The sequence below is a fragment of the Aplysia californica genome, unplaced genomic scaffold, assembly GCF_000002075.1.
Source record: "Aplysia californica isolate F4 #8 unplaced genomic scaffold, AplCal3.0 scaffold00138, whole genome shotgun sequence".
In the NCBI taxonomy this organism is placed as follows: Eukaryota; Metazoa; Mollusca; class Gastropoda; order Aplysiida; family Aplysiidae; genus Aplysia; species Aplysia californica.
In genome coordinates, this window is record NW_004797408.1 from 72,553 (window position 1) to 88,514 (window position 15,962).

General features: G+C 38.2%; 1 protein-coding gene across 3 annotated transcripts in view; it reads right to left on the bottom strand.

Moving 5' to 3' along the window:
- The window catches only part of LOC101856962, a 21,976-nt gene continuing 6,014 nt past the window's right edge, over positions 1–15,962 (bottom strand). For 2 of the 3 annotated variants that reach the window (XM_035969337.1, XM_013081615.2), the window contains exons 2-5: positions 7,973–8,180; positions 7,173–7,331; positions 4,413–4,556; positions 1–1,377 (exon numbers count right to left, since the gene is read on the bottom strand). In XM_035969337.1, the coding sequence (XP_035825230.1) occupies positions 1,031–1,377; positions 4,413–4,556; positions 7,173–7,331; positions 7,973–8,162 (840 nt within the window). In that variant the 5' untranslated portion in view covers positions 8,163–8,180 and the 3' untranslated portion in view covers positions 1–1,030. The remainder of the gene's footprint in view (positions 1,378–4,412; positions 4,557–7,172; positions 7,332–7,972; positions 8,181–15,962) is intronic. The other variant, XM_035969335.1, reaches the window with a different exon arrangement.

Genomic DNA, 15,962 nt, shown 5'->3' on the forward strand with positions numbered 1-15,962 from the left:
TTTTTAATTTTTTAAATTCCACGGCAGGGTTTAAAAAAAATTTTTAATGCAAAAATCGCAGCCCGATTCGCGAACCTAAAAAAGACAAAAATCGCGGCCACAATCGCAGATGCTAGAATAATATCAAAGAAATTTCAGCAGTAGATCCTCTTAACCATTCATCACTCTGTACAGCCTTCAACTATACACTTCTTTGGGAAAGATCAAGCAAGGCAGTCTACTGTAGTAAGGTAAGGGGGGGGTTTGTGCAGCAAGACAAAACCGGGGTAAAATCAGCCATTAGGCACAAGCCTGGTACAATGAATTCAGTAAAAACACATCCAGGTACTGAACTAGGTCTTTCAAACTCAAGTGTGATGACAGCTGCTGAAGGGTAGCAGTAAAAAAAAGCATGGCAATGAAACAAGATAAAGTGTGCCTTGAAGTATACTCTTCACGCCAGATACTGACATAAAAACAAAATTTGAACTGGGCAGATCCACCCCACATGAGTGGTTCCCACACCATTCTGTTGCTCTGTACAGCATAATTTATGTTTATCGATCCAGTATTTTTTCTCCTTTCAAAGAGGGTTTTTAAGCCTCTGTCAACATAATTTTATTTCCAGATCATTTAGGAGGCAAGTTTCAACCCTACCTATCACGGCCAACGTGCATTGAAAGGGATACAGCATCCCAACAAAATGACCTAGATACTGGCACTGAATAAAAATTCTCCTCATTTGCAAAATGAATTTGGGTCTCCTGTGTGTGACGGCCAAGCGCCTAAAGGTTACACCACAGACACCGGTATCGGGTTTGATGCTAGTTCCAAAATAAATTTGACTGAATAAGAACTGAAACAAGTTGCAGCAATTTACGTTTCAAGTCCAAGCTAGAAATGCCCCTAAATATTAGATTCTGTACCGGGTTGTGCACGGTATAATATTACACAGACAGGAATAAATTCAAAAGCAAAAACATTCATAGGCACAGTATTCATCTGTATGTTCAAGCAAAATAAAGTAAACATTGGCCTTTGTCCATCAAGTTTAGGTGTTGGTGCCACGTGATGTTTTAGTTGTTTTAGTAAAACCAAATTGCTCATCATCCTCACCGTCTGCATTCTCCCGTCTATTTGACTTTCTGTACACCCTTTTGGCAGAGCATGAGGCATAAAAGAACACAATAGAAGCCACAAGACACAGTCCACCAGAGGTCAAATCAACCCAAACACACCACCCAGTTTCTAATTTCTGGGTGAATAATTCCGCCATCTCGGACCTGGGCTTATCAGCCAGGCTTGCATCTTCTGATACATCAGGAAGGAAGGCCCAAAAGAGGAAGCCAGCTGAGTTTTGAGTCAGGAATACGACGTTCATGACAAAGATGAAGGCCGCTGTCGAAGAAATAAGCAGAATTCATAAATGTTTATAGAAACAAAATGCTGTCCGTTACCTTATTGACAAATAAAGGGAGAGGGAAGGAGGAGGGATGGGGAGGGGGAAAAGGGGTTAGGAGAAGGGGTGGGTGGAGGGTGGGGTTTAAAAGCAGAAGTACTGATTTAATGGTCAAAATTACAGTACAAAGTGTGTCACATGATCTTTGTGTCTTTGACCTCAATAAAAAGCATTTTCAGATTTTAAAAAATTTCAAGATTGACATGTCATTTGATCTCACCAGTCACCATTACTGGCATTAGCTCAAACCACAAAAAAGTTCCATGGACTTTGTTGGTAATGAAAAGTTCAAATTCAGTGTGCAAGTGCTTAATACCAAGTCCTTGATATGAAAATGTTATAGTATTTATAGACTGACTGCACGGCAATAAATGTCTTGCGAAAAGATTATGCACCACATGTTTGTAGATTCTCTTTATAAAGTCATTATTGTAATAGTTTTCATAGTTCTATGTCTGTTTCAGACTGAAGCGGTTTAGGCTGAATTTGGTAAGAAATTAAATAAAGCCTAATTCATACTTCAGCAATTCCGACCTTCTTGAAATGATCAATCTGACCTTCTAGTCCTATATTGACGGTTATACATTTTATTAACTCATTCGCTAGGCCGAGACGTGGGAAGCGGCTTGGCTAAAGTTGCTTCCGTACGCCAAGCCGCCCCCGGCAACTCCAGAACCTACCTATAATTCTTGCTTTGATTTTATTCCAATCCTCATATCCAAGTTAAAATAAAGGTTATAATCTAACGTTGACTTCCGGGTAGAGCGTTTCCACCGAAAATCAGAAGTTTAGATTCAGTTTTGAAATGCGATTTCGAAGTTGTATGTTACTTAGTTTTATCACGATGAACAAATTATAACCCAGACACCAGTCTTAGTACTTTTATACAAAAAAATGTATCATTATTTTGCTCACTGAAAAAATGTAGGACTCTTCTTTAGAATATTGATACTATTGGACTCAAATTGCCAGTGATCTGTTATTGAGAAATCAATATTTTTCAGTGCTAGATCTAGGACTAGATCTAAATTGTCAACAACAAAAAATGTTCTCCCCAAAATCACAATTTGTTGGTGAAATTACACAAAAAGTACCACTCACTCAAGACATGCATAGGTTTATTCCAAATGCAATTCTAAATAATTTAACAGAAGATAAGAGTGATTTTTGCGGTTTGTGAATGCATCTTGTCCTTTTTTCAAGATTATATTTTTTTTGTTTTTAATTTTCAATATCGGATGTTATGATCCAAATGTACAAATTTTATGGAATGTATGTAAATAAGTGCAAATTTTTCAATATTTTCCAGTTTTAATTTTATATTCATTTACGGTTATTTTGATGTATCATTTGACTTGGTGCAAATATATTTTTTTAAATTTCACCAAAGATGATTAATTTTTTATTTTCAAATTTTATCACCATCCAAGCAAAAGTGCGTTGCATAATCGCTTCTTACAAGAACCAAAGTCGAAAAATACACAAATAAACATTACAGATGTATTCAACAAACCATACAGAAAATTTTGGTAAAATATGTTGATGTTTAATTGAATTCTTGGCCCCCAAAGACCTGTGAACTGCGCACTAGTCACCATCTCATTTCGCCCTCTCGAAAAAAATTCTTCAACAAGCTAAAAACAATACGTAGCGAATGAGAGGCTCCATTCTCATCACCATATGGTAGCTAGCTCTCACTAAGGCAATGAGTAATTATCTTGCAGGGGAAATCAAATGTGAGTGAAAAGCGTTATTTCCTCTGCAGCAAGACTACATCAAGTCAAATGCAGACATGTAGACACAGTAAACTATCAATTTAACCCCTTCGAGACACAGGGTCAGTTTGTGCTTCACAAGACACAGTTCTGGATCCCCAGGGACAGAGTGAAGCGCTAGATTTAGAAGTGAGTATTCTATAATTAGACCCAGGTTTGTAAATACTACTAAATAAGTCTAAAAGAAAAACATTTCTTTGTATGGAAAAATATAGCTGAATGTGAATCTGCAATTAGTTTTATGAAATGCATCTAATAGAAGCAATATGCAGATTATAACCTATGACGAATGAAGTTCGTGCTTGGCAAGGCATGACAAAAGCCTTACATCACAGCAGCGTCTTTGCTTCTGTGATGAATAATAAGAATAAATGACGAACAGCGTACGCCATATAGGTCATGAAGGGGTTAAGGAAGGGAGACTGGAGTGAATGTAGAAACACGTAAGTCTACATGAATAGTAATTTCTGCCAACGACATCATGCTGATTTATATACAACTCTATGAGATGTAAAACCCCATTCCGAAACACTGTTAAAACTTTGACCATCAGTAAACACAAAATCATTAACCCCACCACTGCCTAGTCTCAGACTTTCTAGGACCTTCGATAGGATCATAAAGTAGGCCTGGTTGTGAAGGGGTTAAATATAAACTTCATTAAGTGACAGTATTCTTCAGTAAACTATCTCAAGATCTGAAAATGCTCTCGTGAGTTTTCCAGCCTTTATCATTGAAATCCATTAAACCCAACAATTTTCTTACACAAGATTTGGTTTTAGTAAGAGTTTCACAGCACTTGCAACACAATAAGGTCATACAAGTGCCGAAGAATAGACGTTACAAGAGAGTAAAGTACACAAAAAAGAAGGAGGAAAGATAAGAACGATAGGTGTTTGATAGGAAAAAAGGGGCAAACCACACCAGAGCACCCGTCAAACACCCACTCTTAAAAGACTGATAATCATAAGGGTTCGAATCATTCATTATATCCTACACAATGACAACAGACATTAAAAGAACTATTCTAAAGTAAAATTATAACTTTTGAAAACGGCAAGCCCAAAAGGGAGGTGCAGAAATTGGAAACAAATACTACACATAATCTACGCCTATCAGTAGCACAGTCCATATTCATCATAACCTGTATGGGTAGCTTGTGGACACGAGAACTGAAAATGTTGGTACAAAATACTCACCAGCAAGGCCACTTATCAACCCTGCCCAGATGGGATTGAACAGCTTACACGGAGGACTGCACAAAATCAACATAGCCAGGACAGCAGTCCCAACAGCTGTGATGGTGCCAATAACTGAAAGAGCCTGACAGGCAACTAACCACCCTGTGGGAAGGAATGAAGCACATTCTCATTTATAAAAATTTATATTCTACAACGGAAATGATCAAAGGATATTAAAAAGTCTAAATAAAAGAATAAACAAAAGCCCTAGTTTCTTTTTAGAAAGGGATTAATGGCATTTGCACCACCATTAGGTCATATAATAAGTGCAAAAGATTGAAATTGTCCCCTCTCGACTCGGGTTCGAGGATCCTGTATGGGAATCTCCGCAACTTCATGTTTAAATAAGTATTACGTCTATAACCCAGTAGTGTACTTGCTACCTACAAACCCCTTACGAAATCCTTAAAATAATCTCTGCCACTGCACTAGCTACCTACTAAAGTCCTCTCTTCACTTGTCTTGGCCCGCTAGAACAGGCTAATACTAACAAGGTCACCATAGCAGAGACTGTGCCCACCATTTTGGAACTTCACGATGACATTAAAGATGGTTCCATTAGGGAACGGGATAGCAGGTGCCCACATCCCTTGTGACTCATTAGAGCAGAGGATTGACAGATAGGACTAACGCTAACATTATTTGAAAAAACAAAACAACAACAACCAAATAAAAGAAGCATGTCTTCGTAATTATAAACATAAGCATCATCCCATATCATCACTTATCACCACCGTCATTTCTAAAATTATCATTGTTCTCAGATCCTTCACAAACATCTATAATTATCTTGAACATCTATATGTAACAGTTATATGTTATAACAATTATGTACGTTATACATTATTGGGCACTCTCATACGCACTTTTTTCTACTAATCAGATGGCGTCAATATCATAGAAATGGGCAACGGACCCAAAAAAAAGTGCAAAAGATTGGAGGTGTTACAAGAGAGTAACAAACACAAAAAAAGGAGGAAACTTAAGGATGATAGAAGTTTGATGGGAAAGTGGGAGAAAACCACACCAGAGCTCACGACAGCCGCCAAAAGCAAAAGAATAAGAAGCTTTTTCCATGTTGGTATTCACCAAAAAGTCGTAAGACATTCTCACACTACATATCATGTACATCAATATGAAATGAGATAGAATATTAGGGTGTTGCAGGTACAGCAACTCACAGTTGAGTACTATCAGACCTCCCCTCGTTATACTGCCAGCTTGGCTTACCACCAGGTTTTGCCAAGGTGCAAAAAGGAGCCCCCAAATAAGCATAGTATTTAAGACTTCACGCCGCCATCCGCCAACTGTTTGAGTTGTATGGTCTTTATTTAACAGATGTAAATTTGCCCCTCCATACCACCAGCGACCAGACCACCAAAGGTGTATACACTGCACACGGCACACAACACCCACTGGTTGGTTATTTGATTATCTTTCTCCCATGACAAAGACATAAAGATAGAGAGAGAAGACTCTCAGCTCTGAATACATGCAGGTACAGGTATATCACCAACAAAGAGACTCTTTTCAAACACAGATTACATAGAAAAAAATCATGTTAATTGACATTGAGCAGTCGGGCTATACAACAGGGAAACCCGGCGAACCGCCAGCCCCGCTGTTCCACCAACTTCTTGCTCGTCCAAAGGGTGATGGTATTAAGAAATTGGATTGTTAATCCCTTTTGCAAACAAAAGATTAGGACACAAGAAGAAGGAGCGAGCTACATTAACACACATTATCTTAAAAAGAAATTGCTGTCACCGAGTAACACTTAGCTCTTGTCAAAATATTCAGCAGTCGCAATGAAAGATGTAAGATCAAGGATCACTCTTAATAATTATATATCTTTCAATATATTGTAGCGACAGCATACATGCAGGCTTACATGGCTCACTGTTGTAATATAGGAGTGTTGTCTTTTTCATTCTACAATTTCATTACAATTTTGTCCTTCGTTGAAGAAGGTGGTGTTGTTGTCATTTCCTTCGCTCTACAATACATGCATTTTTCAGGGTGAGCTCAAAGAGCTCCAGTGGCTGAGTGGTTGGTGAGTTTAGGCTCATGATAGATGTCAAGCATATGTTGGTGAACGGCCAGCAATGGCATGTTTGTAGTATAATATCCATAATGTGTGAATCTATAGATTTTTATGTATCATGTATATGTTATATGGTACGCCATAGTAAAAGAAACTTTTCTCATAAGGATCAATTAAGTGGAATTTATCTATTTATAAAAAGTGAAATGGATCAATGTTGAGTCAATAAAATGAAAGAGCTCAATAAGTACACACAGATAATTCTCATGCCCAAAATCTGTCATGAAAGTAAAATGGTCAAAGGGCTTTTGTCGAAACTATGTCTCCAAAGCATTACATATACTGGGTACTAAGCAACAAGCACAAGCTCACAAGCGAGTCATTTGTGGTACAAAGGAAGATAATCACTGATTTTAGCTGCTGAATAGATGCCACAAGGAGTGTGTATCTGTCACAGCCAGATCACTGAACTGACTGTTTTGCAGGGAAAATTTATATTAGTTTAGTAAGGACTGTACAAATCCAACAGTTGCTAGATGGCGAGTTAAAAGGGCAAATAGTATGTTTATAATTTATACATTATATTTTCTGTATTGGCAAAACCTGGTGGTAAGCTAGACTCACCATATATCTCTGAATGGTGAATACGGATTGATTGTATCATGTAAACCTACCTGGAGTTTTAAAGGCAAAATCCTCAACATCAACATCAGTAGAACCTCCACTCAAGGAAAAATCGTAGCAGTGTTCAAAATCAGATCGTATGTCAGAAGAGCAGACCTTCCACAGTCCATAGTAAACAGAGGAGTACTTTGCTGCCAGGAGAAATGCTTCTGCACAACAGAAAAGAACATGTTCACATTTTTAAGACTATATACAATACATATTATTTCTGCAGGATTTATATTTCTGAAAGAGGCAATGGAACATTTCCACATAAATTATGACTCTACAAAGTACCCTATAAAATTTGTATTTCATATGACTTCACCGAATTATGACTCGGGATCCATTCTATATAAGTGAACAATGGGCACCAGAATACATTCCAAATTGTCTCATTCGGCCACTCTTTGTCCAGTAGAATGTGGATGTCTTTCAGTTTCATTGTAAAATGTACAGAAAATACGCAGGGAGGAAATACGAAGTGGCCATTTGTACAGGTTATTGTTTTATATAGGTGGACATTACAGCAAGTTCGACTGTTTGGTGACTTCCATAGTTGAGAGCCCTTGGAAATTGAAAATTGACATTTTTTGTGCCTTTAATCAACCTTTCTTTCTTAAAGAAAAATCCATGCAAAGATGTGTTTTTAAATGGACATAAAAGGTAGCCAAAAGACAAGAATACAATAAAAATGACAAAACCAGCCTAAAAATGCTGATTTCTTCTATTTCATTGCTTTGGTGAACACCTGATTTCACCATGAGGCTTTTATTCTATCACATCATAGGAGGCCAGTTATATATATTACCTTTTACTTCCACTGCATCTGTACTGAAGAAGTAAGGGTCTCTGCTTTCAGAAACTTCAATAAATTTCTGAGCAACATCTGTCATCTCTGGCATTAAGAAGAACTTCGGTAGGACAACACATGCCAGATGAAGCGCTGTCCCTGCGATGACAGCAAACATCCCTAGTGAAATTATCACTCTGCTTGCCATTTGCCTCTCTCTCTCAATCTGAAAAACGCAACAATGATAGAAAATCAATCAGGAGGGTGTGTGTGTGTGTGTGTGTGTGTGTGTGTGTGTGTGTGTGTGTGTGTGTGTGTGTGTGTATGTGTGAGTTTGTGTGTATTTGTGGTTTGGGACAGGGTAAAAGGGAAGGGGGGGGGAGGTGAGAAAAAATTGGATGGAGGGGTGGAAGATGAAAAAATCTTAATTTTTTACAACCATAAAGACTAATTTTTACTTTCATTCCCACACGTGAACTGCTTAGGGGGTCGAATTGCAGTATTTTTTTTGCTGCAGATCACAACATATATAAAGGCCACTAAAACTGTCGCAAATCAACCATTTTCAAGAAAATTTCAAACCTAACTCTGCAAAGCATCAAATTATGAAATTATGGATTAAAACAGGGGGGGAAGCATGCCTCCCTGTAATCCCCCATTTATTTTTTTACATCAGGGGGGCATGCCTCCCTGAAACCCCACAGCACGGAAATTACCATGCAATTAGGTTTAGAGCGATATAGCTTGATTAAAAAAACAATAAAAATTTATATTTTTAAAAAATATTATTAATATGCGACAGAAATGAAGTGTTCAGAACATGTAGAAAATGGACAATTAGAGTTAAGTGTTCTAAGGGAAGGAAAGAAAAAGCATACCATCATAAAAATGAAAGACAAATCACCTGTCAGATGACAACAGACAACAGCAGCAATAGATAATTCCACACAATAAATCTATGAAAATGCGAGGGTACATGAAAGAGAAGTTATTGTTACTGTGTAGATTCTATGCGAAAGTCACTCTGAAGGTCTACATTCGGCCAAGATCCTGTATTTCAAATAATAATTTCCAGAACAAAAACAAGGGCGATCACAGCTGATCAACCAAGAGCAAAAATTTGTGATCATTATCATTGAACTACCTGTCGCATCACAAATCAGCCACTCTCCTGAAATTGATCACATGAGCATTTCATTGTAAATCTCGATGAAATGGTATGTTTGTCCCAGACGTGATCACACTGAGGTGTGAACTCGCCGACACCCCCACCCACCCCAAATTCGCATGAACTGAGCCCTCCACCTAAACTTACATCACATGCTGGATTAGTACGAAAGGCCTATAAGTTCGCTTTATGGTGTTCACAACACGACTGCAAAGGTCATTTGAGCACACAGGACACATTAAACAATTTCAGTTGGTAGAACATTTTGAATTTTGCCTGGATGACCGCCAAAGCATACTCTTATCGATTTTAGACAACTACGGGATCTTTAACGAGAGCAATTTGCACATAGGATCTCCAAGATTTTTCGCCCTTTATCAAGATCGAAGTGACAATTCAGACTCGGGTCTGATTAAAGAAAAATTATATTCAGACAGACTCGAGTCCAGCATGACGACACTTTCGACTTCCTGTTACATAAAGTCTCACAACGACAGTGTGTTTGTGCGTGTGTGTGTGTGTGTGTGTGTGTGTGTGTGGGGGGGGGGTGTTGTGTATGTGGGTTTCTCTGTATCTCTCTCGATCTTTCTCTATCATGCACACACACACATTCACACACATTCATTTCCTCTCTGTCTCTGTCTTTTTTCATTTAGAAACACTCTCTCTCTTACTTTTCCCTTGCTCTCTCACTCTCAGTCTCTCTAACCCCTCTCCCACTTCATGCATTCAATATGTCTTCCTCTTTCCGTACACCCCCCCTCTTTCTCTTTTTTTCTCTCTCTGCCTGTCTTTTTCTCTTAATATTATCCCCCCTCTCTCTCTCTCTCTCTCCTCATCCTTCTCCTTTCTCTCTCAGATGAAGTTGAAATTATTTTAAAAATTCACATATTATCCTCGGAAAGATTATAGTCTTTAGGGATATCGGCTTTTTGTCTCTGTGGATGTTTGAATTTCACGTTTGTGATCTTCAAAGCCTCAGCTGTGTTACAAATGAGTTACAGGTTTTTCAGTAGCTATCTCTGCATCTCCCTTTCTCGAGGATGATCCATCAAACTAACCCCTCATCAAACGTCAACTTTTCCGATCAGGCGTATACCTAAGACAACAAATGTCCACAACATGTGGGTCACCTCTTCCACTTTTCATTGATCCTCTTTAAGAATAATCCTTTAAAACTTTGGGGATTATTAAGGTATTGACCTTAAAGAGTCTAGGGTTTTGCCTGGCTTTGCCCATAATGCTAAAATAGTTCGCTGGCAGGAAGATAGGAACACCTTTTGAAGCTCATTCTCTAAGGCTATGGGAGGAATCAACGTTAAGGTGAGTGTGTCCTTTGACTAGATACTTATGTTTCACTGTCTGGCAGTAGATGACTGATGCCTAAAGTGAAGGAGCAAGAAACACAGATTCAAAGTTCATATAAATGGCAACAGTCCTGACACTGTAAGCTGAAAAGGCTCTTTCCTTCAGCCTTATGTGCTGTTTCATTGCCTTTTTGTCCATGTTTCCAACCCCGTGGGACTCACATACATCACATAGGCCCTTTTGGGGATGATGCAATACCAAATAGTTGTTATGAAACTACTTTTTGAACACTGTTAGCCCCAGGCCCTTGCGCCCAGTTTCTCACACCTTTTCAAACACTTACTCCACCTTCCTTTATAAAGAATTGAAATGAGCTAGGAAGAGTCTGAATAGACAAAAATTATATTCGGACTCTGAATTGAGACCAGCATGACGTCCGTTCCGACTTCTGACCCTTGTTCCTAAATATTTCTATATTTCTAGCATTAATGACATTTTTCGAGATGTGAGCTATAATATCTAGTTACTTTACTGATTTCACCTCAACTGCCTCCGCAAATTGCTCAGAGTGAAGTGACAGGACAAAGTCCTAGACACTGAAATCCTCGAGCAGACAGGTATGTCGAGCATCTTCACAATGCTCCGAAAGACACAACTCCGCTGGGCTGGCCATGTAGTCAGAATGCCAGACGAGCGTCTGCCAAAACGCATCCTATATGGAGAACTTCAGACTGGAGCACGCTCCCATGGAGGTCTGAAGAAGCGGTTTAAAGACACCCTGAAGGCCTCTCTGAAAGACTTCGGCATTGACCACAACTCGTGGGAAACGACAGCCCAAAACCGTGCAGCCTGGCGTGGAGCCATCAGCAAGGGAGCGGCAGCGTATGAATCACGGCGTCTGGAAACAGCGAAGAGCAAGCGCGCAACAAGAAAGTCCCGTGCAAGCAGTGCTCCCGCAATTCATGACCCTACAGCGCTACCTTGCCCTCACTGCCCAAGGACCTTCAAGGCGAAGATTGGCTTAATCAGCCACCTGAGGACCCGCCCCACCCCCCAGATATGATGAAGAAGGTCTTCTTCCCTCAGGAAGGACGAACACCACTTTACTAGATCTATCTAACCTGGCCCTCCCTGCATCAATAGTACAAACAGAAACAACCAAACTGAGTTGACCTTGCCGGGGGCAAAGTTAATTATGTCGACCAAAGAGACTGCGATCACACACTCTCGGATTGCTGGGGGAAGAAGTGTTGGGAAGCGGCCATGGCAGTCAGTTTTGTGCGATGTGATTTAAAAAATAAATATAGAAAAGCTATAACACACAGCAAAATGAAATTAAACATGTGGAAAGACAAATCGGGGTGGAAGTAATGATCATGCTGTGGTGGTGGTGGAAAGACCCTGAGTTGTCGGTAACCGTACTTAGAAACTGCCATTGGGTAGAGTGCAGTCTTTTGACTTTTGACACAATTACAGTCCTTGTAGGTAATTCTAGATCTAGTTCTAATTCTGGTTTAACATAAAAATCCCCCGGCAACAGTTATTTTATGAAACATCCTTACACTCACAACTCACTTAAAAGGCGAGTCCGAATAAATGAAAACAAATTTTCGGACCCGAGTTCGAACCCTCCACTGTTGTTATGGTTAGAGTGCATTAATACATGCAAAGCGCCACGCTGGCATTTACTGGTTTTGGTCTTTTTTTACTGATGCACCTGTCTCATGTAAACTTTTTATACACTTTTTTTTCTAGTGGTATTTTGCATGCCGAACATGAATATGGCCTTCATTTTTGTCGCAAATCAATAGTTCGCATATTGAGTTATTAATTTTTGAAAACAGAACTAGGACCAGTGGCATAGTAGAGCCTTTGCCAAAAGGTGGGAGTGTTTAGTAGTAGTAGTATAGGGTTTTACGTCGCTCGCAACTGCTAAGGTCATATGAGCGCGCTGGGGGTGTTTGCATGAGGACTTTTTAAATCAACCACTGCTCATGGAAAAATATGTTTTCTACTGAAAACGTTATGCATATGGCAAGGAAATAAGTTGGTCAAGCTGCATGAGCAAGTAGATTGATGTGCGCATCTTATATCTCTTCATAGAAAGATAATAGTACTTAAAATAGGGCATTTTTTACTCATCTTGAGTGCACACATAATTGTATGTTAAATATGGAATATTGTTCATCTTAAACTATCAAACAGTAGTGCATTCAAACATTGAAAATATTTAGTATACACCATCATAACACTGTGAGTCCATTAACAGGGTATTATTTTTTTATACTAAAGATGTTATTGCGGAGTAAAATTTATAAGTCCGTTCATAACTTGCGTCATAATTATATCATCAGACTTTCCAAGGTCTAGAAAACCCAAATCGTTGACCATATCATTCCCAGGAATGACCAGTATTAAACATTGGCTTGACATTGATCCATCAGAAGGGTAATTTTCCGCTAAGTCGTATGCTTTTGCTTAAATTTGACTTTGATTGAGATTATCCAGGTTTGTCATTATAATGATGTTATAAAAAACACTTTATGATATTTCTGCAAGACATGTGAGGGGCTTCCCACTGTTTCACAACATCCTTTTACATGGTGGCATAAACATGGAAGAGCAGCGTGCTGATGACCCAAAATAGAAGCGAAGAAGATGAAAAAAAATATGCTTGTCATAATGGATTGTCATCATGTTATGAACATGACAGTGTGTCATAATTGTTATGAACGAAACCTTATTCCATGTAATTTACAGTTGTTTGGGGATGTATCTTTTATTTTAAACCATCTTAAGGATGTATTAGACCTTGCTTACATTCTGATATTTTGATTTTTATCGTAAGAGTATGGGTCTGAATTTTAATTAGTATTTTACTTTTGTAGTAGTGCCTATGAACGAACTATATAATATAGTACTCTGAGGGCCTTCCAGTGTTGATAAACATTAAAAACATGTACACAGATACATATTATGAGGAAAATTTCATTTAATATAAATATTTTAAAATAAATGACAAGTCAAAATATTAATTTTAAGGTCAAAACTGAAGTTTGTCAGTTTGTCAAAATAGTTATGAACGAACCATTAAAGGTATTCAAAGGGTTTTTCAGTGATTAAACTTTGAATTCTTCCTACATGTATGCTTATTTTGAGGAGAGTCTCATAAATCAAAACAATTTTATGTGAATGACCGTACAATAAGTTAATTTTTTGGGCCGTAAGTAAAATTTATCATAAAATAGTTATGAACGAAACAGTGTGTCATAACGGTTATGAACGAAACCTTATTCCATGTAATTTACAGTTGTTTTGGGATGTATTTTTAATTTTAACCCAACTAAAGGACGTGTAATAGACCTTGCATACATTCTGATATTTTGATTTTTATCATAAGTGTATGGGTCTGGTTTTTAATTAGATTATACTTTTGTGGTAATGGTATAAATGAATGAACTATTTATTGTCCATTTAGTATTCGATGCCCCAATGATCAGACCTCGTAAGTGACAATTTTTGCGAAATTGACTTTTTTACACCACCACATTCAACTGCTTACAAAGCACATGCCAACAGAAGGTTTACATGAAAAAAACTGCATAAAAGTGTCTTTAATCGTAAGTAAACAAAACTCGAAAGTCCACCCTTCCCCAAACGTGGTTGTGATCAGACCCCGTAAGCGTTCTCGTGCCGTTTACAAGCTTTGACTACAGCTGAGCGCAGTGATTCGAGACAGGTCATCGACGCTTAGGAGAGGTCAAAGCAACCCTTATTTACCTTTTGTACCTGATTCACTACGTCTTCCAGTTCCAACACGTTTTGTATCAGTCTTTTACGGCAAATCTTCATCTTCTGTCAAATCTGCCGCACTTCTGACATCTGCTACACCACACCCATCTGTACCCCTTACAGTCAATCCTGAACCATCTGCTTTGTCCGATTCACCAATGTGATCCCCCTATAATATGTCACTCACCACCCGTTGCCGAGCCTGCATTAGTTCTGAAACCCCATTTATCAAATCCATATGTTCAGTCACCTCATTTGTTACTCGAGGTCGACCCTGTATCACCTTTCTGGTCAGATTCCCCTGATCTCTCTGCTCATATATGCCACCCATTGTGGAAGCAATGTTGCACTCTTAACCTGGTTCCCCACAGTATGTACACAATCTCATAAGATAGAATCGCCAGATGTATCAATGATATAAGAAAATGGATGTTCAAGAACAAATTAAAATTAAATGAGGATAAGACCGAAATATTATTTCTTCGTAGCAGCGCATGCAATGAAATCGACAATATCAGAATAAACATCAATGGCCACGAAATATCAGCCCAAACTAAAATAAGAAATTTAGGTGTAGTGCTAGATCAAGATATGTCAATGAAATACCATGTATCCAATCTTTGTAAAAATCTATATCTCCAGCTGAAGAAAATAGGGAGCATTAGAAAATATCTATCTGTTGGTGTCACCAAAACTTTAAGAACATCACTTATATATTGTCAAGGATTGATTATTGCAATTCCTTACTGGCTGGTGTACCTGATGAACAGTTACAACAACTACAAAGAGTACAAAATATTGCTGCCAAAATAATTACTAAAAAACTAAAGCATGATCATGTGACTCCTATTTTAAAAGCATTACACTGGCTCCCAGTGAAAGAGCGTATATATAAAATCTGTTTAACTTGCTACAAGTGCTTAAACGATTTATCACCGGACTATCTAAAACAGCTTTTAACACCCTATGTGCCTCCTAGAACGCTCAGATCATCTAGTGACAAAACAACCCTTGTTAAGCCTAAAATAAATTTCAAATCATATGGCCAACGCTCTTTTTCATATTTTGCCCCACTTGTTTGGAATAGGCTTCCAAAAACTATCAGAGAAGCAGAAAATCTAGAAATTTTTAAGAAGAAACTAAAATCATTTCTATTTTCATCATATTTCGATTAGACAGAATGCATCCAAGCTGTAGATCGTTGTGAGTTTGAATGTGCGTATGTGCATATGTATGTATGTGTGTATGTGAGTATGTATATGTGTGTGGTGCGTGCGTGAGTGAATATGTGTTTGCATGAGTATGTAACACTATGTATCTTTAAAATTGATTTGTAAATCCATTATATAAATTATATGTATCATGTTAAGCGCATAGAGCATTGCATAAGTGGATATGCGCTATATAAATGCAATCCATTATTATTATTATTATTATTATATGTCGTCTAAACCAGATCATGAGGACAGTCTGACTTAAAAAACACACACATTACAATAGTAGAACGTTCCAGCAGAACGGAAGCAAAACTTCTAATGAACAGATTTATGCAAGACCTGTAAGAGAAAAGAAAAGGTAATGTGAAAGCAAGAGAGCTGGGTTGAAGTGCAAAGAACTTTCCCAATGTAACAGACAGAAAGTTCTCAATTATATCTGGCCCCTGCACTGAGAAGGAAAAGCGGCATACATTAAACGCCCAAACGGTAGAGAGTCCTGGGCATCCGTAGACATAAATAGATA